The sequence below is a fragment of the Accipiter gentilis genome, chromosome 8 (genome assembly GCF_929443795.1).
Source record: "Accipiter gentilis chromosome 8, bAccGen1.1, whole genome shotgun sequence".
Taxonomy (NCBI): domain Eukaryota; kingdom Metazoa; phylum Chordata; class Aves; order Accipitriformes; family Accipitridae; genus Astur; species Astur gentilis.
The window spans coordinates 39519292-39543392 of record NC_064887.1 but is presented as its reverse complement, the minus strand read 5'-3'; the positions used below and the strand labels follow the sequence as shown (position 1 = coordinate 39543392).

Sequence of the window (24101 nt, the reverse complement as noted above, 5' to 3'; positions counted from 1 at the left end):
ACATATTTTAAGTGATTCTGGAGAGGGAGCTATATGCCCTGTAGGCTGGCAGAGGTCATGTCGAAGTAGCTCTGGTTGAGGTCCCAGGGTACTCCAGTGGAGTCTGGAGTATGGTTCCCATATTTGTTGTAAACCCATTTTTCTAGAGCTTGGTAGTACTTAGACTTCTGCATCCCAAGTTGTCTCAAGGTCTGCATGGGGCTAATGGGGCAGATTTCACTTGAATTTCTAGCACAGGTGTTTACTTTCCTTCCTGTTTTGCAGTGACGCTTTTGCCAAGCTCCTAGAGTCTGGAGATCTGCACATGAGTTCTATTAAAGTAGATGGAATTAGCATTTCTTTCCAACATCTACTGGCAAAGATCTGTTTTCATCATCATTTTTCAGGTGAGTCTTCCTCGATGCAGAACCTTCTGCAAAAATCTGTATTCTAAAATTTCTGCTGTGCCTGGCAAGTGCAACGCTCCATGGCCTCAACGATGACAGAAGCAGGTGATGTCCAGATTAAATAAATTTGGGAGAGGAGGTTTTTTTCCAGTCTTATAACACATTGGTATCCTCAAAACATGCAATGTTCTTCAAAATGAACTCTCCTTCTGTCCCTGTGGCTTTCCTCCAGTCCAGCAAGGCATGTGGCAGGTATCACGGGAGCAGCTTGCATATAATTAGGGCTGTAACTGTTCTCTGGAGGGTTTGTTTGATCTTCAGTCCTTCAGCCTACCTCTTCCCCAATGCTTTGTTTCAGTAAGGGAGAGCACGAGCTATTCAAGTTTGGACTTAATAATTAAAATACAAGTACTGGATGAAGCAAAACAAATGGCTGTTTCATCATGCTCTGGTGTATGCATTAGATGTTGCCTCACTGGCAGTATTTCTGGGGAAGAGATGTATTTTCTGATCAGTGTTTTTGCCACAAAACATTTGCAGCTTACTTAAAAGACAAATGACTAACCTCATTATTGTGAAATATCCCAGATAGCAGCCAGGCACATACATCATCTTAACCCTGACTACTCCTCCCTTCACTCAGTAGAAGCTTCTATTCCTTGAGGCCAGGCAAAGCAGTAGTTCCTCTTCATGGGAAGCAAACCTTGTATTAAAAGTTGTCTTGCTAAATGAAAACTCCTGCTTTCTTTATAGTTGTGGAACGCGTTGATTCATGTGCATCAATGTACAGTCGTTCTATCCAAGGCCATCACGTCTGCCTACTGGTAAAAAAGGTGAGAGCATTGTACCACTCTGAAACAAGACCCGAGAGAAGCTAAATCTGTAGCCTTCTGCCTTAACAGAAAGAGGAAAATATTCCTGTCTAAATCATCCAGGGACACCATGGGCAATTTAATTCATCTGGCCCATCTAGCTGTTTTCACTGTGCTACTACCAATCTTGTACCTCCCCATGGGCTTTCTGTTGCCCAGTGCATACCTGGTGGGTAGTAGCAGCATTGATGGCTTCCCCAAACTGACCTCTTGGCTAAGCCTCCTTTGTTCCTGGCAAAGGCTTCACTGGCTGTTTGCAGTCCCTGAGCTTGGCTGGGAATAAAATTGTCCCCGCTTAGAAGAGAAGCTAATGGATTTCTTTTTTCTTTTTCTTTCCAAGGGAGAGAACTCTGTATCCATAGATGGGAAATGTAATGATTCCACCCTGCTTAGCAACTTGTTGGATGAGATGAAAGAGACATTGTCCAAGTGCTGAATATTCCTACGAAATATTCCAACTACAAGAAACACACCTAACGTGTAAAGACGAGCAGACCCAAGTGTTAAGTTTCTCCCTCGTACGCATGTACTATCCTGGGGCACGTGCTTTTCAGTTAACTCCACCATTGTTTGCAGTTTAGACATTTTAAGGCTGTATGTTACCTTTTTATTTCAAAACTTTTTACAAACTGTGGTGTTAACCCTTTCTAGCCCAAAGAGATCCTGGTGACATGACTGGAGGAGGGAGGGAGGGAGTGGCGCTATTTATTCAGCAGCTCATGATGATCCCATAAACCTTGCGTGGGATGGTGGACTAAGCAGAATTTTATCAACAGTAGCACAGAGTCTGTTGCTTGTGCTTATTGCCAGGGAAGGTTGACTTGATTCTTAGCCATGGAATATGGCTTCAGGGCTGCTGTAGTTGATGTATATTTCTAGCAGAGGCTGGTGCTGGACCTGAAGGCCTCTCTTCTTTTTTTTTATATATATGATTTGTTATTATTATTATTATTATCTCAAGATCGATTGTGATCAGCATATAAACATCCTCCATCTCCTTGAGCTAATCTAAATGAGCCCCGTGAGAGCTGGGATGTTTGAGTTTCTGTTTATAGTAGTTGCCTTGAGCCTTAACCTTCTTTTAGTGACAGCTGAAAGAGTAGAGTGAATGCATGAAACAGGCTGGAAGTGTTACTGTTTGGTTCTCTGCTCCTGTTGACCACCCCCACAAATGGAGTCTATCATGCCTCTCCCCTTTGAGCAGTCTCTGCTGATGTGTTTTATGAGTCCACTTCAATTTCACATTCCTGAAAAGTTAGGGTGTAGCAAGAAACTGGAAATCTGAAGGGGTCTGTTCCTGCTTTTTTTATCATATTGCTCACCAGCTGAGGTTGACCACTACCAGGTTAGAGAAACGCCCACGTGTGTAATCCCTTGTATTCTGAACAGTTTGCAGAAAACAGCCCTGTTCCCTCCCTCTGTGCTGTGAAATCAGAGATGTTGTGCTGTCTCAGTTGTCCCCGTAGCATCCCATGGCCCTGCCCTCACAGCAGTGGATGCAGATTTAGCAGCACAAATGTAACTGGGTCCCTGCAGCAGAAGTCTCCCTGCCTGGATGGTGGGAGGGAGGCCTCGGTGAGGAGCTGCAGACGTGGGTCTGTAGCATGTTACTTTAGAGGGAAGAAAGGGAGGGTCTATGAAGTGAAGCCCATTCTGCACTATTGAAATCTTGTGGAATCACTGACTGGAAAGGGATGTCACTGTGCCCTTTACAGAGATGCTTAATTGATGTCCTTCTCAAAAATCTCTTGCTTTCAATTTTTTCTATTTTTTTTTTTTCACCCAGTTCTTTTACTTGCTTTTCCATACCCAGCAAACTGAGAACACGCTTGAACGGTTTTGCTTTGAGGCACAGGTGAATAGCTGAAGGGTCCCCAGGGAGGAGTTGGGTTGGTCTGCACTTCTCCAGCACCACCACCACTCCAACAGGCATCAGCAGTGCCTAGTAGAGTTGAACTAAAACCCTACGCGGGAAATGGGATAAAGTGTTGATCTTCTCCTTTGGGTGAATGTCCTGTATTTAAAGCGTGTCTTGTGCTCTTCACACTCTTCCCGTATTAGGGTATTTTTGCAAAGGCTCTGCTCTGGTTTTATCGCTAGGACTGGCTTCGTATTCTGACCACACTTGTGCGCTGCAGGAATTCGTTTGCAGCAGGCTTCACTGCTGGTGAAGTGGTAGTTTTTGGTATTGGTCAACCTCCCTTGGTTAGCCAGTTTGTGTATTAGAAACTGAACATATTAAAATTGTCTTAAAGGATAATGTTCCTCAATTAGTGTTTTTTTTAATTCATGGATGAAAACTGTCACTTTAGCATGTAGAGTCTTCTCTTACGGAATCCTGTGCAGTGATTCTAGAATTTTGAAACTGTATGATGTGTTACATTCACAAATTTATTTGCTATCAACATTCCCTTAAAAAAAAAAAAAAAAAAAAAAAAAGGAAAACAACATACCACAAGCTGCTGTAATGATTTTGTGTCAAGATGATCCAATAAACTTTCAAAACAAAGTTAAATTTTTGGCTTTGTAAATAGTCCTTTTATAAGACCCTTCCAGCTTGTATGGACCCAAAAGCATGATGTGGATGTACCCCAGCTCTGAATGCTTGTGTCTTTGGGGGAGGTAGGAAGAATCTCATTCCAAAACTTTGGGAGGAGGTAAGAAGTCATTTCTGACACTGCTCTGTGGGGTGGTGGGTTTTTATCAGCTGGGGACTGGTGTGCATCGGCGGGGGGAGTCCTGCCAGTACTGTATCCCTAAGGTGTGCATCACATACCCGCTCTGTCAGCGGCAGCAGCTCAAACGTGTGAAGTACATGAGCAGAAGAGGAGTCTATAGTGAGGGAGACTGGAGTGATGCTGTTCTACATCTCCTGTATTTTAAACTGACCTGATTTTTATAGGTGCCAAAACTTTGATTCCTACACACTTTGAATAACTAACTGGTCAGGCTGTCACGTTTCAGCACTCCTTTGGAAGGCAGCATTGCAGACAACAGTTGTCGCTAACACAAAAGTTACAGGCAAAAAAATATATAATTTAGAGAATCTCAGTTAAAGCTGCATTAATTTTTTTTTTTGGATCGCAATTGCAGCTAAAATTTAAGCACTTGTGAAAATTGGAGCTCTGGTCTTGATGTCTAGAAACTTAAGGTCAGAAATCAGCCCCTTCTGTCTCTTCATCTTGGCCTGACATCCAGTAAAATCCCTCTGCCGCGTTGTGGGACTGCACAAATCTGATGAAACAGGATGAAAACAACAACAAACATCCATCTCTCTGAAAATGCACGAAAAAAACCCAAACCCAGGAAGCATTTGGAGTGAACATCGAGTATTTAAGGAGCTGCAGGACCTTAACTGGACAATGCAGGAGTTTACAGTGAAGCTGGCATCATGCACTTCTGCCTTTGAACGGCAAGACAGGCTCTTGCCCCGCTCTCTGCGTTTACGTCGCGTCAAAATCCGTTGAGCAACTGGACAAAATCCGTCCTTGTTGGTACGTTATGAACAAGCGCATAAAGGAAACGGTGCTCTGCACCATCCTTGCAGGGAAAGGAGAGGGCCACCCCCGAGGTTTGTGGTTGTAGCAGTTTCATGCCAAGTCTCGATGGGAGCAGCATCTCTTTCTTGGAGGTACCCAACCGTTAGCGGCTGTGCTCCCTGGAGAGGCACTAACGATGCCGGAGCAGCTGCCCCAACTCCTCTGTGGGGCTCCAGCCTCCCCCCATGCCGGGGCTGTGACCGCAGGCCCCTCTTGGGAGCGGAAAGTGGGATCAGCAGCTCTGCAGGGACATCCAAGCTGCCGAGAAGAGCCAGCATGAGGTCAGGATGGAAAAGCCGAAACCTTCACCCATAGGTGCTGCCGCAGGCTCCCGGGGGAGCCCCCCGAGCACCACGGGTGGAGCTGAGCTGGGGCTGCGGGGCTGTCGATTTGGGGCGGTCGTGGGGAACCCAGACTGGAGAGCGGCGAGCTGCCCTGCGGTGCCAGCGGCGGGGTAGGAGCATAGGAAAAATGCTGCGAGTGCCGGACGGGAGGGAGCTCTGTGGGGTGAGGGGAACGGCTGTGCTTTTGGGTACTGTTTGGTTTGGGGCTTACCAGGGACTTACCACCTGCATTCGACTTCCCTCCTGCTGTTTGTGAAAATTTCCCTTTGAGCCAGCAGCTGCGTTTCCTGCTACTTCTCCTTTTTTATGACTTTAAGTTTCAAGGACGTGCAGCTCCCTTCAGCCATTCCCCTTCCACCAACCGTTCCGGCCTCAAACCCAGCTTGGGCCGTGAGCCAGGGCCGGACCGCGGCCGCGGCTGGTTCCTGATGGTGCCAAAACCACCCTCCTCCCCCCCGACAGACTCAAATCGAGCCCTTCTGGGCTGGAAATCGGGAACATAAGAAAGTTATTGGAGTGCCGGAGGTGCCGGAGGATGGTCTGAAGGCACCTGGGGGTGGAAGGATGCTCGAGGGAGGGCTGAGAATGTGAGGAAAAAAAGCGGTTTTTGTTAAGGGTGCTGCTGGGGACTGGCTCCTCAAAATGCTTCTCTGGGGACTGAGGGGGTCCCTTCCCCAGACCTTACGCCGGAGCCGTTGGTCCGTGAAATCCGGCCGGATCTGGATGTTTCCTGATTCTTAATCTAATTTTTGCTTCTGATTTCTAAGCATTTCTGCCCCTTTCCAGGGCACCTCCTCATGCTCTTCTGTCCCACCGTGTTAAAAATTCAGGCAAACCTTCCCCTGGCTCTGTCAGTTCTGCCGCGGTGTGCCACACTCTGCGGCCGGGTTCTCCCAATTTTAATGGATAATTTAATTCCACCAAGGTGCCGAGTAAGGCGCCGGCGGGGGCTGCAGCCCCTCAGTACCCCACAACCTCCTGCGCATCCCCTGGGCTGGGGTACGGCTGTAGGCTGCCCCTTCTCCCCAGCTCTAAAAAAATAAAAACAATAAATCAAATAGAGTAAAAGAAAATAAACAAATCAAATAAAAGTAAAAGAAAATAAATAGAGTAAAAGAAAATAAACAAATCAAATAGAGTAAAAGAAAATAAACAAATCAAATAGAGTAAAAGAAAATAAACAAATCAAATAGAGTAAAAGAAAATAAATCAAAATAGAGTAAGAAAATAAACAGAATAAGAGAAAAATAAAACAAAGTAGAATAAAAGAAAATAAACAAAATAGAATAAGAGAAAATAAAGTAGAATAAGAGAAAAAATAAAAGAAAATAAATTAAGTAGATAAAATAAATAGAATAAAGCTAAATAAAATAATGAATAAAAGAAAATAAAGGAGTAAAATAAAAGAAAACAGACTAAAATAAAATACAGGGTAGTCCCCACGGCAACGTCCGCGGCGCCTGTCCCCCGCCGGTGCGGTCCGTTCACCCCCCCCCCCACCTTTCCCCGGGGCCCGTCCCCGCCCCGGTCCCGCCCGCGGGAGGAGCCGGCGGCGGCGAGGCGCGGGCGGGCGGGCGGTCCCTTTAAGAGGAAGTAGGGCCGGCTGCCGGCGGCCGCGCGCGGAGAGGGGCCGCGCGGAAGACCGCCAAGTTGTGAGGAGCGGACGAGGTGGGGGGGCGGCGGCGGAGGAGGAGTGCTTCGGCCTGACGAGGGGCGCCGCCTCCGCGCCGCCACGGATTAACTGCGAGCAGCCAGGTGCGGGGGCGCTGGGGGGGCTGGAGGGGAGTGGGGGGGGGGGGTTGTGGGCGAGCGCAGGGGGCTTGGAGGGGAGCAGGGGGGTCCGGGGGGGGTGCCTGTGGGCGAGCACAGGGGGGCTGGAGGGCCCCGTTGGGGAGCAGGGCCCTGGAGAGGCCTGTGGAGGGGGGGGGCTTGTAGGGGCCTCTGGGCGAAAAGAGTGCCCGGCGGGGGTCCCTGAGCCGGGGTGGCCTCGGGAGGCGCCCGGGGCGGGTCCCCAGCCCTGCCCGGGGGTCTCCGTCCCCGCCAGCCCCCCCCCCAGGGCGGCGAGGCCCGGGGCCGTCCCCGCTCCACTGGCGGGGCAGGGGCTTCCTCGGGCTGTGGGGTCGCACCGGGGTGGGCCGGCCGTAACAAGCCACCTGTTGAACTGGGACTTCTAAATCTACTCTCTTTTTTTTAAAAAAATTATTTATATTTTTTTCCTTGGGCGGAAGGCAATTACGAGCGAGTTTCTCGTGGCTTTGCGCTCGCTGAGCTGTGGTCCGTACCGAAACCCCTTCTCTGGCCAGAGGAGAAGGCCCCTGATGCCCCCGCCATGCTCCCCAGAGCCCCCAGTCCGGCCGGGGGGTGTTTGGGAGACGGCAGTGTGAGCAAAGCATGGTCCTGCTTGTGTTAGCGCGTCCTGGAGGAGAAACGTCTTCGAGGGGATGCTGCGGTGCGCAGTAGTGACCTTCCTGAGCAGAGACCTGCCTGATGGCGTCACCTCCCCTTGGAGGGGGGTCGCTTGCAGGTGTCCAGGTGGGGGTACCTGCTGCGGTCTTGACTAGCAAATCAAAAATCTCATAATGAGGAAAAAAAACCAGCACGAGAGCAAGGGTTTTGCTGGTGTAACCGTGAAGTTACAGTCTTAGATACTCTTACATTTTATTCCACCTCTTTTTCTCCATCCTCCTCTAGCTATGCTAATAAATGTTTCTATTGTAGGTAAAGGCATAGTTCTGAAGTTCAAACTCCTCAATCTCTTACGTGCTTGGGGAGAATGGGGAATTCTCCATATTTTTTTCCTGATCATGGTGAGCTGCGACTCAGCTGTCATGAGGGAAAACTTGTGACGCTTGAAAGCAAACTCTTGCTCTGCTTCTGTCTCTAGCTATGAGTGCAGGAATGCTAGTCTTGGCAGTAGCTGCCTCTGCTGTGATCTGCAGTAGGATAAACTCGGCTCCTTCAGAGAAAACTGTTCCTGTGTATGAGAAGGACAGACAAAAAGGAAAGGGCAGGAAGTCCTCCAGAGAGAGAGGAAAGAGGGATTTGAAGTTGTCCAGCACGTGGCACAGATGTAAGAGAGTATCTCTGTCATGGACTCTGGTGCTAGTGAAAGGCAAGATTCCCTTCTATTGCTTGGACCTGAAGAGTGGCCACACTTTCTCAATTCCCATCCCTTCTTTGTTTAAAACCCCTTTCCGGTCTGGAAGTCTTCTGCCAAGTTGCAGGGCAGGGGGGAATTTTTGCTAGGAGATGTGAAATTTCCCCAGCCACCTGTTTATCACAGTCCCCAGGGCTTCGTCCTTGCACTCTGCTTCCTTTCCGAGCTTTAGGCTCGCATCCAACTCCGTGTTTATTGCTGTTTCTTGGACTGTATATTCCATCTCTTAGATTCACTTTCTGTCTTAGTCACGTACTTGTGAAGTTAACTTGGGCAGGAGGGCGAGTTTGTAACCTTTTAAAATCCCCAGAAAGGGAGGAGAGGCGTGCTGGGAGTTCATGCCAGCTTGGTGGTGTGATAGCAAAAACTGGTGCTCTTGGTTTATGCTGAGGAGTTGAGTCCAGGTGCTGAGCAGGGAGCTGGTTCCCTGTGCCTGGCTCACCTTTCAGGATCTGGGATGCTCTTTTGGACACGCTTCTTGGGGTTGGGCAGTCAACTGTGCCATCGTCAGAAATGGAAACGGGCTCTCCTGTCCACTTGGCTGGGGCTTAGGGAGCTTGAAGCATGCTCAGCATCTTGAGCGAAGTCCTCCTTCATGACTTCAGTTGTCCTCTAGTGCGGGACCTGTCGGCCAGATGCTTCCTTGTCCACATTTGGCTCTAACATGGCTCTCCCGTTGATGGGATGTGAAGTACCACCCAAACTGAAACGGTGCAATTTAGTCCCATTTGTGGAGGCTGGACTGTACTGATGTGTGCTGTGTTTTGTAACTCGTGCTTCTCTGTAAATGGGCTAGGGATCTTTACAGCCACAGTACACAAAGGAAAAATGTTTCCCTTGTCAGCAGTGAAAGCATGCAGGGTCAAAGAGAGACTGCAAAACCTAACCAGTTCTGCGCACAGCGTTCAGATCTGGGAAAAGAATTGCCTTCACTTCTGAGTTTTAATTTCTTATAAGACAGGAAAGTGTTTTGTGATACTTGAGCCATAAACACTACTGTAAGTGGATCCATAACCAGCTTTGCTGGAGGTTTAGGAGCTTATCTTTAGAAATACGTAATATCCAGCTAATGCTTTCAATAACGAGTGCACCTTAGGCTGCATCTTTATCCTTCCTTTTCCAGACAACCCTGGGATGCAGAGTTATCTGTGCCTCCTGTTTTGGTCTGCTACTTGCTTCCTTCTGGAGCTGGTGGTGTGCTAAAAGTGCTGTTCTGCTCCTGATGAAATGAGCAAATTGTTTTTCCGAGTATGTGAAGCAGCCGGGAAGCAGAGGGGAGGAATGGAGGCAGCAAGGCCGGAAAAAAACCCACACTTCTGCAAATGTGCAAAGCCAGCGCAAAAAAATCCATCACACTACGGCAGCTTTGCCTTCCTCCAGAAAAGTCTGGATGAAGTCCCTAGGTGCTTGGCTTTGTTGTTGTTGAGTCAGTTTGAGAAGAGGCAAACGTGGTGATGCTGCCGGACGTTCCCGTGTGCTACTGGCATAGGGCTGTGCCGTGGGGGAATCGTCTTGCTGTGGCCATGCTCAGTGCCTTGCCTCCTTGGGGACCGGCTGGGTTTGGGTGAATTGCAGCGGTGGCTGCATGCCTCTGCACTGGCTCTGAGGGAGCCTGTGGAACAGAATATGAGCTAGAGCCATCCAAAACCTGTTTCAGTTTGAAGCAGGAGCTGAGTCGGGCCCATGGCTGCACTGAAAGGCACTGTAATTTTTTTTCTTCATCTTAACCACAGGCTTTTCTTGGGGCTGCTGTCTGGGCCTTTTTTTTTTTTTTCTTTCTTTCTTTCTTCTTTTTGCCCTCACTGTGTGGCAGGAGGTCTTATGATGCGGTTAGTCTTGAGGTGATCTCTAGCTCCACATCAGTGGGCTTATTCCTTGCCTGGAGACATGCTAATGTGTTGGGTTACTGCCATATCTCCTCGTGGAGGGGAAGAGCAAGCCTCGTGGGCATCTGCTTTCAGGGAGAAACAATACTGCTTTTCTTCCAAAAGCATAATATTAACATGGGGAAAAGAGGTATTTGTCGGTGGGATTAGCCCTGCCATGGGAAAGGTTGGCCGTGTGGCCAGCTCGTGGTCTGGCTCAGTCCCTGGGTGAAGGAGCTCATAGCCCTGGCACCTCCTGTGATCTCCAACCCGTAACTACACTGTTAAAGCAGTGTCTCTTGCTGTAGTCATTTTATCAACCTAAGGCAAAATTCATGCTCCAAACCAGTGTTACCTTTGCTTGGGTGGGGGCAGATCCCAAAGTTAGAGTAGATGAAACTGCTGTTGGTTCAAAAAAATATCCCTGCCCAGTGAGGACAGTAATGTGGAGCCTGCAAAAGCAGGAAGAAACATGTAGCTTGCAGCTCGGATTCGATAAATGTCACGCTGTCCCTTACAAGTCCCGCACTGGGGGACAAAGTCAGGCTGGACAACAGTGAAAGGTCTTCCCAAAGGAGCAGGCTGCAAAATATGGCCCCTGAGACCTCAAAAAGAGAGAGCTGCTCTTAGCATGCCGTCAGCCACCCACTGCCTGTGGTTTATCCTAGAAATATTTGTCTGTGCAGTTAACCTGTCTCCTAGAGTCGTGACCCAGCTTGTCAGCTTAACGCAGCGTCTGCAAAGCCTGCAGCGGATTAGCTCTGCCTCCACATGCAGCCGTCATCCCAGTGTGGATGTGTAGCGTGATCTGTGGAAACCTTCCAAAATAGCTGCGGCTCTGACATTGCAATAGATGCAGATGTCACGTAAGAGGCAAGAAAATTGGCCCTAAATCAGTAGTGCTCAGGGCTCTACTAGCTGTCCCTGTTATACTGCAGTCGTTTCTAGGCCTTCAAATGAAGATTTTTTAAATCGCAGCATCTGCTGTCTGACCTTCCCCTTTTGGGGAAGAGAAAGTAGGAGGGATGACCTTTTACAAAAGTTACTTTCTCGTGTGGCTTTTCCTCCCTCTGTGGCTGTGGGGAGGATGCCTGGAAGGCCATGGGGGGACAACCCACATTGAAAATTCAGTCTTCTTGCATGCAGAGTTTGCAGGCGATTCGGTCTTCCCTCTCCCCTGCCAGGAAGGATTATCCAGCCCCATCGGTGCTCACTCCCTTACCTGCCTCCCCTCAGTATCCACTTGCGCTGTGAGCTCCATCAGACAAGACCCGTAATGTCCCTCCCGTCGTCGCCGTGTGGTCTGGATCTAAATCCTGGGCTCAGAGTTGAGCAGTGAACTGCCTCTGCTCCTCCATCTTGCTCCTGATGGTTGAGAAGTGCCTCTTGCTGCTCGGTGACCTGGTGCTTTCCACTCAGCGCAGCGGCATTTCCATCTGGCGCAGGCTGCAGCAGGCAGCTGCCTGATGGGCTCTGCCAGAGCTGCTGCGCTCGTGTCGGTTGGGTCTTCTCCTAACCCAGCTATGGCTTAATTTAACAGGGCTTTTCCCTTTATTATATAACCTAACTTGACTTTAAAATTGGTCTGAATGCACAGCCTTTCAGGGGAAAAAGAAGATACCCATTAAAGCCCAGTATAACTATTTTTGGTCTTTTATTATGCTGTTGCCTTTTCTTATGCATGTGGCGATGCAGATAGGCTCTGCGTTTGCATGGCTTAGAGGCATGTAAAGAGACCGTCCTGCTCCTAAGCAAGCCTCTTTCCAGGAAGTGCCAGGGAGATGCCGCATCTGTACAGTTTCTTACTTGGGAATTTCCAAATTGTGCAGCACATTAAAATTGCGGGGTGGGGGGGGTGGCTGCCGACCAGCAGGACTTTCTTAAAACTGACTTTGTGGTGAAATATAAAGGGCTCTTTGTTTGCCTAAACCTTGGGAATTCAACATTTCAAATGTGCATTTCTGAATGGCTCTGTTAAGTTTGTTGCGAAGACTGCTACTAAAGCAGTTTCCAAGAGAAAAATGTGGATATTGTCCTGCAGAGCAGCAGAACAAACTGGCTGCTGGTGTCTCGCCCAGCCTGAGGCTGTAGGTGCAGCTGGGCTGGATCCACTCTCGGCTCCCTCTCCTTTAACTTCAGAGCAGCTTCTGCTGCCAGGAGCGAGCAGGGAGAAAAAATAAGAAAAGGCGATGCTGAGGGTAATGCCGGGCAGCTGCTCAGTTCTCCTCGCGCGGCGGCTTGGAGCGATCTCGCAGGAGAAAAGACAGAAACACCACGACGGAGCTTGTAGAGGGGAATGACTCACTTTTGGGAAAACATTGGCAGCTCCCTGGGCCGGGAGGCTGGACTCGGTGCCAAACAGGAAGCCGGCTGACGTGGAAGTGCCGTCTCGCCGGGATTATGAATGGCCAGGCGTGCCTGCCGCAGCCGCGCTCGGCCCTCCTCTCCTGCCCCACACGCTCCTCACCGTGCCCTGCCCTGGCTGAGGTAAGCACGGGGACAGACCTTCGTTGCTCATATCGTAAAACAATTCAAAAGAGCAGCCGGAATCCTCATCCTGCGAAGGCAAGCTGTCTTGTTTGTTGCCACACTGGCTCCAGAGGCAAAAAAGTGACTGTCATTAGTGCCAGTCCAGCCCCGCTTGCTGTAATTGGTCTGATCCTTGCTCTCCGTATTAAAATCTCTCCTATGATCATAGAAAACCAGGATCATCTTGTACCAAGAAACTGAGCTAGTGCAGAATGCCTGAGGGAAGGTATTTGTGAAGGTTGGGGGGGGAGCAATGGAAAAAATTTGTGTGTGTCTGTCTTTGCTTTCTTGTCTAAGTTGTCTGTTTTGAAGCCACTTCGCTTCTTGGGCGTGCTCTGTAAATTCGGTTTTGAAGCACTCGATGCATCTGATATATTGTGGCTGCTTTATCAAACTGGCATGGGTGGGTTTGTGTCCTGTATTGTAAACTCTGGCCTGAGTGATGGCATTAGCAGTGAGTAAGGACACCAAAAATAGCTCGGGGCGAAGGCGGGGGTTCGTTGCTCCCCTCTCCCTTCCGGGGAGCTGTGGGGATGGGGTGACTGGCACGGGCTTGTCACCGAAGGGCTGCAATTACAAGCAGCCGCAGAAGGAGTTTTCAGCTGGACTCGATGTGAATGCTGAGCAGCAATACCATATTGGTATCATCTCGCAGGACAGCAGCGTGGCTTCCCTAAAAGGAAACTAGAGAAATCAATTATTTTGAGAAATGCATTGCTCACTGGGGTTTGCTTAAGGGCTTTCTTACCAGCGAGGCAGCAGGATGTGAGCTGCCCCGGCACTGGGGTCACTGGGAGGGAAGTGGCCGCATCTCTGACCCCTCCCCAGCCTGCAGCAGCCTTTGGATTGCAGCCACGCATGAAACGGGACTTTTTTTTTTTTCCCCCCTCCTTGTTTTAAAAAAAGGAAGCTCTTTGCCTCAGTGCCTACGAGCGCTCGTAGAAGTTGCAGAGACGGGCTGAGCAATTGCAACAGTATTCTGCCGAGGCCAGAAACGCAGGTAGGAGCTTGCTGACATGCTGGCTTGCTTTTTCTGTTGTTTTTTTTTTTCCCTGGCTGTTGTTAAACCCCTGCACAGTGTTAGCGGCGGAGGAGAGCACTGGGTGTTGGTCGGGGCAGGCGCTGACGGAGCAGTCATGGGACTCCTGGAAGAGGGTTTTGGGCTGTTCTGCCTCTGCGGGGAGGGCAGGATCCAGTTGGAACACTGCTCGCTCCTGGAAGACCTCAGGTTAGCTGCAGCAGGTTGCAAGGGGAGGCAACTTCCAGGTGTGTCAGAGGAGGTGACTGTCTTTCCTTTCTCTGTACCCTCTCTGAGCTGCATGTAAAAGTAACCAAGAGACAGGGAAGCAACTGCCTGGGCTTCCTCTACTCAGAGCCTGGCTTTAAAGTAAGGCAGCACTGCATGACCTGCTGTTCCTGGTGAGGGAAGAAGAAGCCCTGGATTCTGGATCCACATGTAGCCCTGCCCTGGATTGCCATCAGCAGAAATCAGCGTTAGAACTGGAGCTGTGAGAGCAGGGAGTAAGGAGAAAAACCAAGCTTTTGGGGAAGGGAAGAGAGGGCCAGGCCTCAACACTCCTCGTTGGGCAGGCAACTTGCCTCCTTAACCAGCGTAACACCGAGCTGCTCCTTTCGTGTCCTTGGGAATAGCGGAGAAGCTGGAGGTGTGTTTGTGTTCTGGACAGCCTGCCATGGCGTGAGGCTTTCTGCGGCGGTTGTGTGATCTCGGAGGGATGGCCAAGGTCCTCTCGGAGCACCGGTGACGTGTGCTGTAATCTTGGCTGGCTGGAAAGGAAGAGTAAACAAAATGTACTGCAGGTTTATTTGTGGGGTTGGTTTTTCTTTCCTCATCTTTGAAGCTTGCAAATATCATTCAGGTGCTTTGCATGTTCCATATCCTAATTGTTCCTAACCTTTCCTTTCTCTTCTGTGCAAAGGCAGTGTCTTAGTGCTGCCCGAGCTGTGACTCCTGCCTGTGGAAGTAGGTGTTGTACATGTGATATCATCTTCAAGCAATGTCAGGGTTGCTTTTGGTCTCTGTGCCTGGTTTTTTTTTTTTTTCCCCTCCCTAGAGCTAAATGTTTCTTTTAGCTCAGTTGCAGTCAAAGACCATAATTAAATAGGCTGCATCTGCTTGAAGTCTTAGCTACTCATTTTGCTAATACCTTCAGACAGATGCTGAATCGTCTGAGAGACGATTGCTGCTGTGTCGAGCTCCGCAGTTCTCATGAATGATGTATCCAAAGGAAGAGGAAGTTGTTTGTAGGACGGATGTTGCCTTGATACCAAATAAAACATATTAAAAGCCTCTTCGTCCTGCTCAAGTGACAATTTCTTCTGGAAAATGGTCAGCATTTGCTTCTTGATATGCATGGCCAAGCCCAGGGGATGTTTGGTTTTTTTCTCAGCAGTTTTGCCATTCTGTTTCACCCCATTCTCTTCTCTGTGCCGGGCCCTGCACCCGCAGCCTAACCCCCTGCTCGAGAAACGTGTCCTTGTCCAGCGGAAGGGACGATGCCTGCCTGGAATCAGACAGATCTTACAGAAAATAAGCAGGAACAGAGTTGTACCATGCTGAGGATGCTGCTGGTCCTCCAGGGAGCTGTATGGAGGGTGATGCTCATGCTTCTTTATGGCTTGTTTGTTTTAAAGGACATTTCTTTCTCCATCTCCAGTAAGGAAATCATTGCGTGCAAGTACTTCTCTGGGACTGATTTCCTGCTGGAAGTAGCTGCAAACTCAGCACCTGCTGTCCACATTGTTGGTTACTTGGAGGCCAGTCCTGCCTTCGCTCCGGACGTGGCACCACGGCAGGGTGGGTACAGTCCCCCGGTGCTTCCGCCCCACCGGGTCACGTCGGTGTTTTGCCGCAGGATGTGGTGAGGCTGTGACACAGCTCTCAGTAACCAAAGCTGCTGCCTCGTGCTCAGATGTCCCTCTGCGCCGTTCGCTACTTCCTCTAACCATGTCTGTGGTGTGATCAAACACCTCCTAAGGACACGTTTTCTGTGGGTTTTCTTATTTTTCTTTTTTTTGACTCTCACACGGTAGCTTGCGGGGTCGCAGCAGCTGTTTTCACAGCACTGTGTGCAGCGAAAGCATGCGTACAGTGAACTCACCTTGCAGCCCAGGGTGAATCTCATCAAACCACATTAAAATGCTTTTTCAGTTTCTCCCAACACATGTTGTGGCCCACGTTGCAACAGGAGTTTGGATCTCTCTGCTCCTGCACAGAAAAGGTTACTGAGCCTGTTCCTGCAGGAAAAGTAGCGCTAGGAAATGTCGAGCCTGTTGTTAGTGGGACAAACTGAAGTGGTTTGGGTTTTCTTCCTTACTGTAATTAAGTAAGAAAACAAGAGGCCTTGGTTTAAATCTTTTTAATCTTTCTCCAGAGAAGAAATGCTGATTAGCACTATGCAGCATCTGTTAGAGATGGGCTGAATTGCAGCAAAGGTAGTTTTGACCTTGAATTTGGGATTTTCTTGCCAATGTTTGAGGATACCGTACCTATTTGAACAATACTATGGCTTCATATAAATCTAGCTAGATTTCTGCTTGGTGAAAGGGATTTGTTTGCTTGCTTTCTTATAAAATTATGGAAACTCTCATTTGCCAGATTCAGTAAGGCATCAGCTTTAGTTAATTTCTATTACTTTATTTATTTCTCTGTCCAGCACATGTAAAATAATATTTTTGGTACACACAGCTTTCTGCCTTGAGCTTCCTTCAAAGAGCAGCTTGACACAAATTATACGAGGGGATGGATGTGGGAACAAAGGAGGTATAATTAGCTACAGATAAACAGAGCTGTGTTTCTCGTCAGCATCCTTTCAGATCTTAACTTGTGTCTCACCCTCTTGGAGCTAATTCTTTTCCACAGATTGGAAGAGGAAGGCGAGCTTTCCCTGGTCTTCCAGCTTTCAACCAGCCTTCAACTTGAAGTGAGCTAAATTTAAATGAAAAATATGTTTATGGTCTGTCTGCACCTGCAGAAGAGGTTGTGGCTGCTCTTAGAGCTGGTGTTATTTCAGGATATTCTCTTTCTGGGTGCCTAAGCTGCAACTTCTTCTTCTTCTTCTTCTTCTTGTTCCCTTCTGCCCTTTCATGTCCTGTCTTTAGTGCTTTGACAGCACATGTAGCTCCTGCTCAAACGGCTGTTTTGTTGGAGCACGTCTGGCAGCAGATCTGAACTTTATTGTAGGTTGTCATAACCTTACCTTTTAGGTAGGCTTGTTTCCAAAGCAGGGGGGGAAGCGTAGGTGAAAAATCTGATCCAGGTAAAACCCAACTTCAAGTTTTACCCTTCTTAACTATTTGGTGTATTGGAGCTGAATAGGTGCTGGTGGTGGTGGAGTTTCTCCTTGTTTCTGTGGGGTTTGGGTCTCTTCGTGTGATGACGTCGGGGTGAATAGCAGCGATCTCCCGCAGAGGCTGCGCTGGGGGGAACGGGGGGACTACGCCTTGATGTCTCATTTTGCCCCTTCCCATCACACCTCCTCCCTACGGGGCTGGTTCCCTCATCCCCACATTGAGCAAGGGAGACCTTGCAGGGGTGACTGTTCAGCCCAGGTCACCTCTGACAGCCAAGCCTCCGTTGTGCTGCAAGCTGGGCTGTAAAAGAGAAGGGGGAGGAAAGAAAGCTGGCGTTGGCTTGCCCGCCTTCTCAGATCTGGGGCGAGGGCCCAGATGGTATCCCAGATCTCTTCCTATGGGATTTAGACAAGGTTTCCTGTTGAGAGAGCTGCTCCTAATCGCCGTCCTTCTGTGCTGCATTGCAGATCAGGACCAGATGAGCAGAGGGAGGTTTCTGTGAGGTTTCAGATCAGAGTTCCCCCAGCCCTGCCCCGGGAAGTGGCCCAGCAGTGCTGCGTCTCCAGCTGTCATCGCTACGGACCTGGAAAAGAAAGAAGAAGAGAAGAAAAATGTCCCATGCTTTAAAGCAAGTGTTCAATAAAGACAAAACCTTTCGGCCCAAGCGCAAGTTTGAGCCGGGGACTCAGCGGTTTGAGCTGCACAAGAAGGCTCAAGCCTCGCTCAATGCTGGCCTGGACTTGAAAGTTGCCGTCCAGCTGCCACCAGGAGAGGAGCAGAACGACTGGGTGGCCGTGCACGTGGTGGACTTCTTCAACCGCATCAACCTGATCTACGGCACCATCAGTGACTATTGCACAGAGCAGTCCTGCCCCATCATGTCGGGGGGACCCAAGTACGAGTACCGATGGCAGGATGAGCACAAGTACCGGAAACCCACGGCCCTGTCTGCTCCCCAGTACATGAACCTCCTGATGGACTGGATTGAGGTACAGATCAACAACGAGGACATCTTTCCCACTAATGTTGGTGAGTTCAGTTCCAGTGGCAGTTTGGGGGAGAGGGGCTGGTGCAGAGCCTTCTGCTTTGAGCCCTCAGGTCCCATTTCTGTTCCAGGAGATGCTGTTGCACAGGTGACCCTTGCAGCAGAACTATTTCCTTTTGTGCCGCTCAGAGGCTGGCAGTGTAGTAAGCTCTTCTGAGCACCCAAGAAACTTCAGAGCTCTTCTGGAGTGCTAAAATACCCAGAGCTGTACCAGATCCCATTTGGAGTCATGGATACCTTGAGGAAAGCCAAGCTGAGCCTAAGCAGCGAAAATGAAGAGGCTGCTCTTAGAAAAGTCAGTCTCTAACATGACTCTCGAGTAGTTCATGCTGGACGTGGTCTCCTGAAGGACAGCTCTTTTACAGCTGATTGCTAGCTTGGGTTCAACGTGCGTGCTCTGCGTCGGCCTGGTGATGGTGGCCACGTTTCCATAATTAGCCTCTTTGTTATTACAGGCTGGTGTTAGCTGACTCTGCCCTTTCTAGCTCAGTGCTTCCTGGCATGCACTCGGCTGTTTGTTGCAGCTGGGTGGGATGCTGACATGTGCATGGAGGGAGGGGCAGTGTTTTATCTATTGCCAGGGTGATGGAAATGAGAGTTTGGCCTAGGACACCTAAATCTGCATATCCAAACGCAGCTTCGTGTACTGGCTTTGGGACAAAGATTGTTGGGTTTTTTGTTTATTTTGTGTTGAATAAGATGTGAGAATTCAGTATCTAAAGCATTAGGTAAATATGATTGATCCCATTCCGAACTCCCATCTTCTGGGATGCGAAAGACAAGATGCAGCAGAGCTCCCTCCCTCCTGCCCCAGTGTTTATCCTGTCAAAGCTCTGATGGGCTGTAGTTGGCTCCTGTTTGGGACACAACTACTGCCTCTGCCACACAAGCATCCACGGGGCTCCTCCACCCGTGCCAAAACGCTGCTTAAACCTGGTGTTGAGCGGGCAGAGGCAAGGAGCAGGGCCATAACCAACCAGTTCTTCAGACAGCTGAAACACCGAAATCCTCCCCACCCGTTCCTCCTGTCGCCCAAACAACTGCTGTGTTGCCTTTAGTTAGGACTCTTCTGCAGGATTCTCTGGGGACTATAAGCAGGGTGTTTGTTCTGTTCGGGGAGGCAAGACAAGTTTCCGACAGCAGGAGGGTTGTGGTTTGTGTTTTTTTAATTGTTATTGTTTTTTTCAGCTCAGCTTTTACCAGATTCCTTGCCCTCAATGCTGACTGAAATGCTGCAGTTCCTGCAGGGTGCTGAAAGGGTTTAACTAATCCTCGTTCCTCCAGAAATGATGACCTGTGTGAACTTTAAACTGTAATATTCGACTGAGATGGCTGGTTGGGCAGACTGTTCAGCTGCAGGGCCGTGGCTAAACAAATCCCAAAGAACTGGTGCCTTTAGGAAGGACCTTAACGTCTTTAATTTTTAACCAAAGAGCTAAAGACGTATCAAAATAAGAGATTAACTGTGGGGAGTTAACAGCAGTGACTCTTTCTTTTGGGAAGTTGCTTGGTTGTATCTAGTATTTTGCACTGTTTATATAAACATGCCAAAGAGAAGTAGAAGAAAACTGTATCAGACTGAAACAGCTGCTGGGAATCTGCAAGGCTGGTCTCTTGCTTTCAGTCACTAGCAGTGATCAATGGCGTGTAGCACTCTGTCACTTCAGAAATCTGTGCTTTGAAAAATCTGATCCTAACAGGAAGAAGAAAGGAGAGAAGAACTGGAAATTACCAGGGACAGAAGCCCTTTTGTCTTAATCTATCCATTTTATCAATTTGTTTTAGCCCCAAGGAATTAGTTTTAACTTTGCCGAAAGTTTCTCATGGTCTTGTCTTCCCTCTCAGGTACTCCCTTCCCCAAGAACTTCCTCCCAGTGGTGAAGAAGATTCTCTCCAGGCTTTTCCGAGTCTTTGTCCACGTCTACATCCACCATTTCGACAGGATCACCCAGATGGGGTCGGAAGCCCATGTGAACACCTGCTACAAGCACTTTTACTACTTTGTGAAAGAGTTCAATCTCATAGACACCAAGGAGCTGGAACCACTGGTGAGTCCCTGGGTGGGCTCTGGTTACACATTAGTCTGTTGGGGTCTGCAGCCAGTGCAGAAGGGGTGGGCTGGGGGTGGAGATGTCACAGAGGTCTCTGGTACCTTCTCAGAACTGGTTGCCCAAATTGAGGACATCTGTTGGCCTTGCAGTTTGACTGTCAGGGAACTGGGAGTCAGGACATGCAGGCACAGCTGAGCAGGGTTGTTGGGGCATTGGTTGGGTGAAGTTGACTTGTTCTCCAGCAACTTCCTTGCGTTTCTAGCAGCTGGCTTGCCTTGTTTGCATGCGTGAGCCTGGCACTGTTAGCCATCCAGGATGCGGATGGCTAAAACCCCCTCCCTGTGCTGACTTCCCATGCTGGAAAACAAGGACAACACCACCGCCTTTGCAAGGAGTCTGGAGGACGGCTAATGTGACCTAGACCTAGGAGGTGGTGATGGTGTTTCTAAAGCCGTAAGCAGCAGAGCAGACTTGCAGAGCCGCTGGGCAGTGCTGGTGCCTGGGAATGGGAGTGGTGGGGGGAACACGGACCTGCCCAAACTGGAGCTGTTAGTAACAGTGTCACCGCGTGTCTGAGAAGCGTATTTACGACTAAACAAAGGTGAGGTTTTTTCATCCACACCCTCACCTGGCAATCTGGATCTTCATTCATGGTCCCTTGTCTTGTCTGTCCCTTTGACAGAAGGAAATGACGTCCCGGATGTGCCACTGAGATCAGACCTTGCTCCCACCTCGGCGTCTCTTCTGAGGACTCTGAGTCCCACTCCTGCATTGGAGACGTGATTCAAGGGGAGAACAGAGACGTTTTGTTAAAGAAATCTATATTTTTAATGAGTTTCAATGTAAAACTGTGATATTGCAGGAATATTTTTTTAAAGATGCTCTAGATAAACTAGTTTTTTATAGTAATTTCTATAAAAAAAAGAAAATATTTTGGGCCACTTGGTGGAAATGCTCGCTCTTTGAGGAGGGAGGAGCCACCCTGTACTGCCTCTTCCCCATCCCCTCACTGCAGCAGCACCAACCGAGCCGAGCCAGATGCTTCAGACAGAGCCATGTCGTGTAGCTGGTGCTGCCATGGAAGCGGTACTTTCCTCCAGACACCCATTTCCCACCCGCAAAGGGAGGTTACCTGGAGTTGGGGAAGAAATGCTGGTGTACGTGGATCCCCTGGGGTGCTGTTTGGTTCCAGCACCTCTTCCACTGGCTGTGAGTCCAGTTTTTGGACAGAGCTGCTTTTGTGCTCACCCCCCGCTTGGCGTCCTGTCCCCAAGGCTTGGCCCTCCTTGCTTTCCCTCTGAACAAAGTTGGACTTTGGTTTCTTTCATGGCTAGACCAGCACTGCCACTGCTGATGGAGTCTGTGCAGGAGCGCTGCTGTTGAGAATCCGCTCTTGCCTCTTACAGCAGCTCTGAGCTGAGCTGCTCCCTGTGCACGGCCCAGCTGCAGCTCCAGGCGCACCATCCCCACGGGGGACAGGGATCCACGCTGGCAGTATTAGGCCAAGCAGACCTGTGCCTCGTGGGAATGAGCAGAGGGAGGGTGCTGGGACAGGCGTGGGGAAGTCTTCTTCTCAAACACCTGCACTTCCCCATCTCCTTGTGGTACGCTGACCCTGCTGAGAAGGAACTGGGCTGCTCGCCCTCCGGCCTCACTGGCTGTGTGTGGATCATTTTCTGCTTCCCATTAGGGTACGGAGCCTTCTCCCTCTTCCCGAGCAGCACATCCCCTCGCTCAGCTGCGCGCATCTCGTAACCAAAGTCTCTGGTGTGCAGCCAGAGACCGCTAGCCTTGCCTGCTGCTTGCACAAGCAACTCCGCTGCGTGATGAGAGCTTTGCAGTACCCCCGAGGTAGGTAGATAGGTCTACCTAGGATTTGGGGGGAGTGGGGGAGCAGGGTTTACAGTAAGAGAAAAGGTTTCTATGAACAGTGACCAAACTGTACCACTAACCACTTCTTCCTTACAAAGTTTTGCTGTGTCCTGGAATCTCTGTACGTAACGTGACTCTCGTTTCTTGTACTATTGTTAGGACACTCATACAAATACCACTATAGTTCTCTGAAATTGAACCAATAAATTATGTTGTATTTACATAGCACACTCTGATTGCTGAATGTCTCGTGATTACACATTCGTCAGGGTCTTTCTATCAACAAAACAAACACGGTGTGTTTGGACTCCTCGGGAAGTGCGCTGGAGAGCCGTTTCCTACAGTTCCTAAAACCTCCTGGGTGTGTGCTCCTGTGCTCCTGGCTCTACTGCTGTAAGGTTTCATTCCTCCTGCTCTCAAGGTGCCAGGTCCAGGCTGCTCCAAGCCCCACGCTTGTTCCCAGGGCTGTAGGGCAGAGCAGGCAGGTGCTGGAGCTCAACCAGCAGGCCAGGGTTGTCCTAACTTGTCTCACCCATGTCCCTGTACCCAAGGGTTGAGCTGTTCTCCCAGCTCTAAAAGTTGGGTGGATGTGGGCAGAAGTGAATTCAAGCTTTGCTGACAGGCTCTTTCTGCCACTGAAAGGAGCCGTAGACACAGCCAGCGTGGCTGCCGGACTAGATCCAACAAGGCTCTGCATTCGGGTCTGCAAGTTACTTTCCTGGCCAGGAGGGGACTAACGGGCTCCCCAGCCATAGCTCCTGCCTGTACTGGACCTGGCAGGACCACCACCAGGTCCTGCCCACTCCCCTCGCATGGCAGAGGTGCTGGGCCCTCCCAAGCACCCTCTGGCCCCTCTCCCAGTGTTTTGGGGGTGCAGCTCAGCTGGAACCGCATCCCCCTGGCTGGTTGCTGCTACAGGGTGCAGCTGAGACCCATCGCTGCCTGGGAGAGGGTGCAGCACCCCCTCCCAGCCCCTGGTGTGCTCCAGGAGCGAGGCCGGATCCTGTGCACAAGCAGGGAAAGGCGCAAACCCGCAAGGACTTGAGTGCCGGGTTGCAGTGGGGCTGCAAGCGGGCGGTGAGTGGTGCTAGGTCAGTTCATGTCACTTTTCATCTGCTTTTCCTTTTATACCGACCTCGGATGCTGTGAGCGCCGTGTCCGGGGGTGTTCAGCACCCATCCGTCTGTCACCCACAGGGCTGCGGGGTGCTGCCTTCCTCTGCCCTCCCTTCCTTTTTGAGGGGGAAAGATCTGGCTCCTTCCATGCGAGACCGGCTCCGCCAAGAGAGGAGGAGGAGGAAGAGGAAAAGCACCTTTAGGGGAGAAGAGCCGACGGGGCCCAGAGGTGCCGCTGCAGCTGAGCCTGTCCTCTGCAGCGTTGCGGCAGTGCAGGATGTTGCCCAGACAGGTTTGCAAAGCCGCCGCAGCCGGCACTCGGCCTTTCTCTACTTCTGCCTCCGCCTTTTCCCCTCTGCCGCCCAGGCAGCACCCTGCTTTCATCTCCCTGTGCGGGGGCCTCGTGTTTACTCGCCCATGAGCCGCAGCTGCCTCGTTGCGAGTCAAAGTCTGCAGGCGAGCACGCTGCAGCGAACGCCTAGAGCTGAGCCCAGCCTGGCAGAGCAGGTTTAGCTGTGACCTGGACCTGGCAGTAATATTATCACTCGTCTCCCCAGGTGCTGGTGGGGTGCAGACCAAGGTGTCACAAAGGCTTTGGTGAGAGCCCAAAGGAGAACGGATTTGCAGATCTCCTGCGCTGAGCAGGTAGCATGCTCAGGGCTCTGGCAGCCTCCCCTCTGTGGGACTGACCCCTTCCCAAAAAGCACAGATGGCATCTGCCCTGGAGCTGGAGTGGGCACGGGCTCACAGGCCGCAGGGTGCTCTGCTGTGGCACGGAGGGGGCTGCGGCAGCCGTATGTTTGAAGGGAAATACTCCTTTTCTTTGGCTCAGCGCAGTCTCGCCTGCTGCTCCCGAGGAAAAGATGGCTCGCCCTGCGCCCTCTCCCTGCTGGGCTCCTCCAGCCCCCGAGTCTTGAGGAGCTCAGGAGCTTTAGGACCCCAGTTCCCATTACAGTTTGCTTAAAATTGCCACTGGTTTCTGAAGCTCGAGAGTAGGGGTGGCGATTGCACCGGC

General features: G+C 50.2%; 2 protein-coding genes across 9 annotated transcripts in view; both read left to right on the top strand.

The window, feature by feature from the left end:
* AP3D1 (adaptor related protein complex 3 subunit delta 1) overlaps positions 1 to 3777 on the top strand; it is a 46990-nt gene extending 43213 nt beyond the window's left edge. For 3 of the 4 annotated variants that reach the window (XM_049808026.1, XM_049808025.1, XM_049808027.1), the window contains 3 exons: positions 265 to 386; positions 1140 to 1219; positions 1599 to 3777. In XM_049808026.1, coding sequence (XP_049663983.1) covers positions 265 to 386; positions 1140 to 1219; positions 1599 to 1694 — 298 coding nt within the window. In that variant the 3' untranslated portion in view covers positions 1695 to 3777. The other variant, XM_049808028.1, reaches the window with a different exon arrangement.
* Positions 3778 to 6744: 2967 nt separating this feature from the next.
* On the top strand, positions 6745 to 22199 carry MOB3A (MOB kinase activator 3A). 5 transcript variants are annotated; one of them, XM_049808034.1, is made up of 6 exons: positions 12446 to 12650; positions 13599 to 13692; positions 15368 to 15507; positions 17471 to 18032; positions 19894 to 20096; positions 20782 to 22199. In XM_049808034.1, exons 4-6 carry the CDS (start codon positions 17615 to 17617, stop codon positions 20809 to 20811), a joined length of 651 nt encoding a protein of 216 aa, XP_049663991.1. In that variant the 5' UTR covers positions 12446 to 12650; positions 13599 to 13692; positions 15368 to 15507; positions 17471 to 17614; the 3' UTR covers positions 20812 to 22199. The 5 variants fall into 5 exon arrangements, with proteins under 5 accessions (XP_049663992.1, XP_049663989.1, XP_049663991.1 ...); XM_049808035.1 differs by lacking the exons at positions 12446 to 12650; positions 13599 to 13692 and adding an exon at positions 6745 to 6896; XM_049808033.1 differs by lacking the exon at positions 15368 to 15507.
* Positions 22200 to 24101: the final 1902 nt, after the last annotated feature.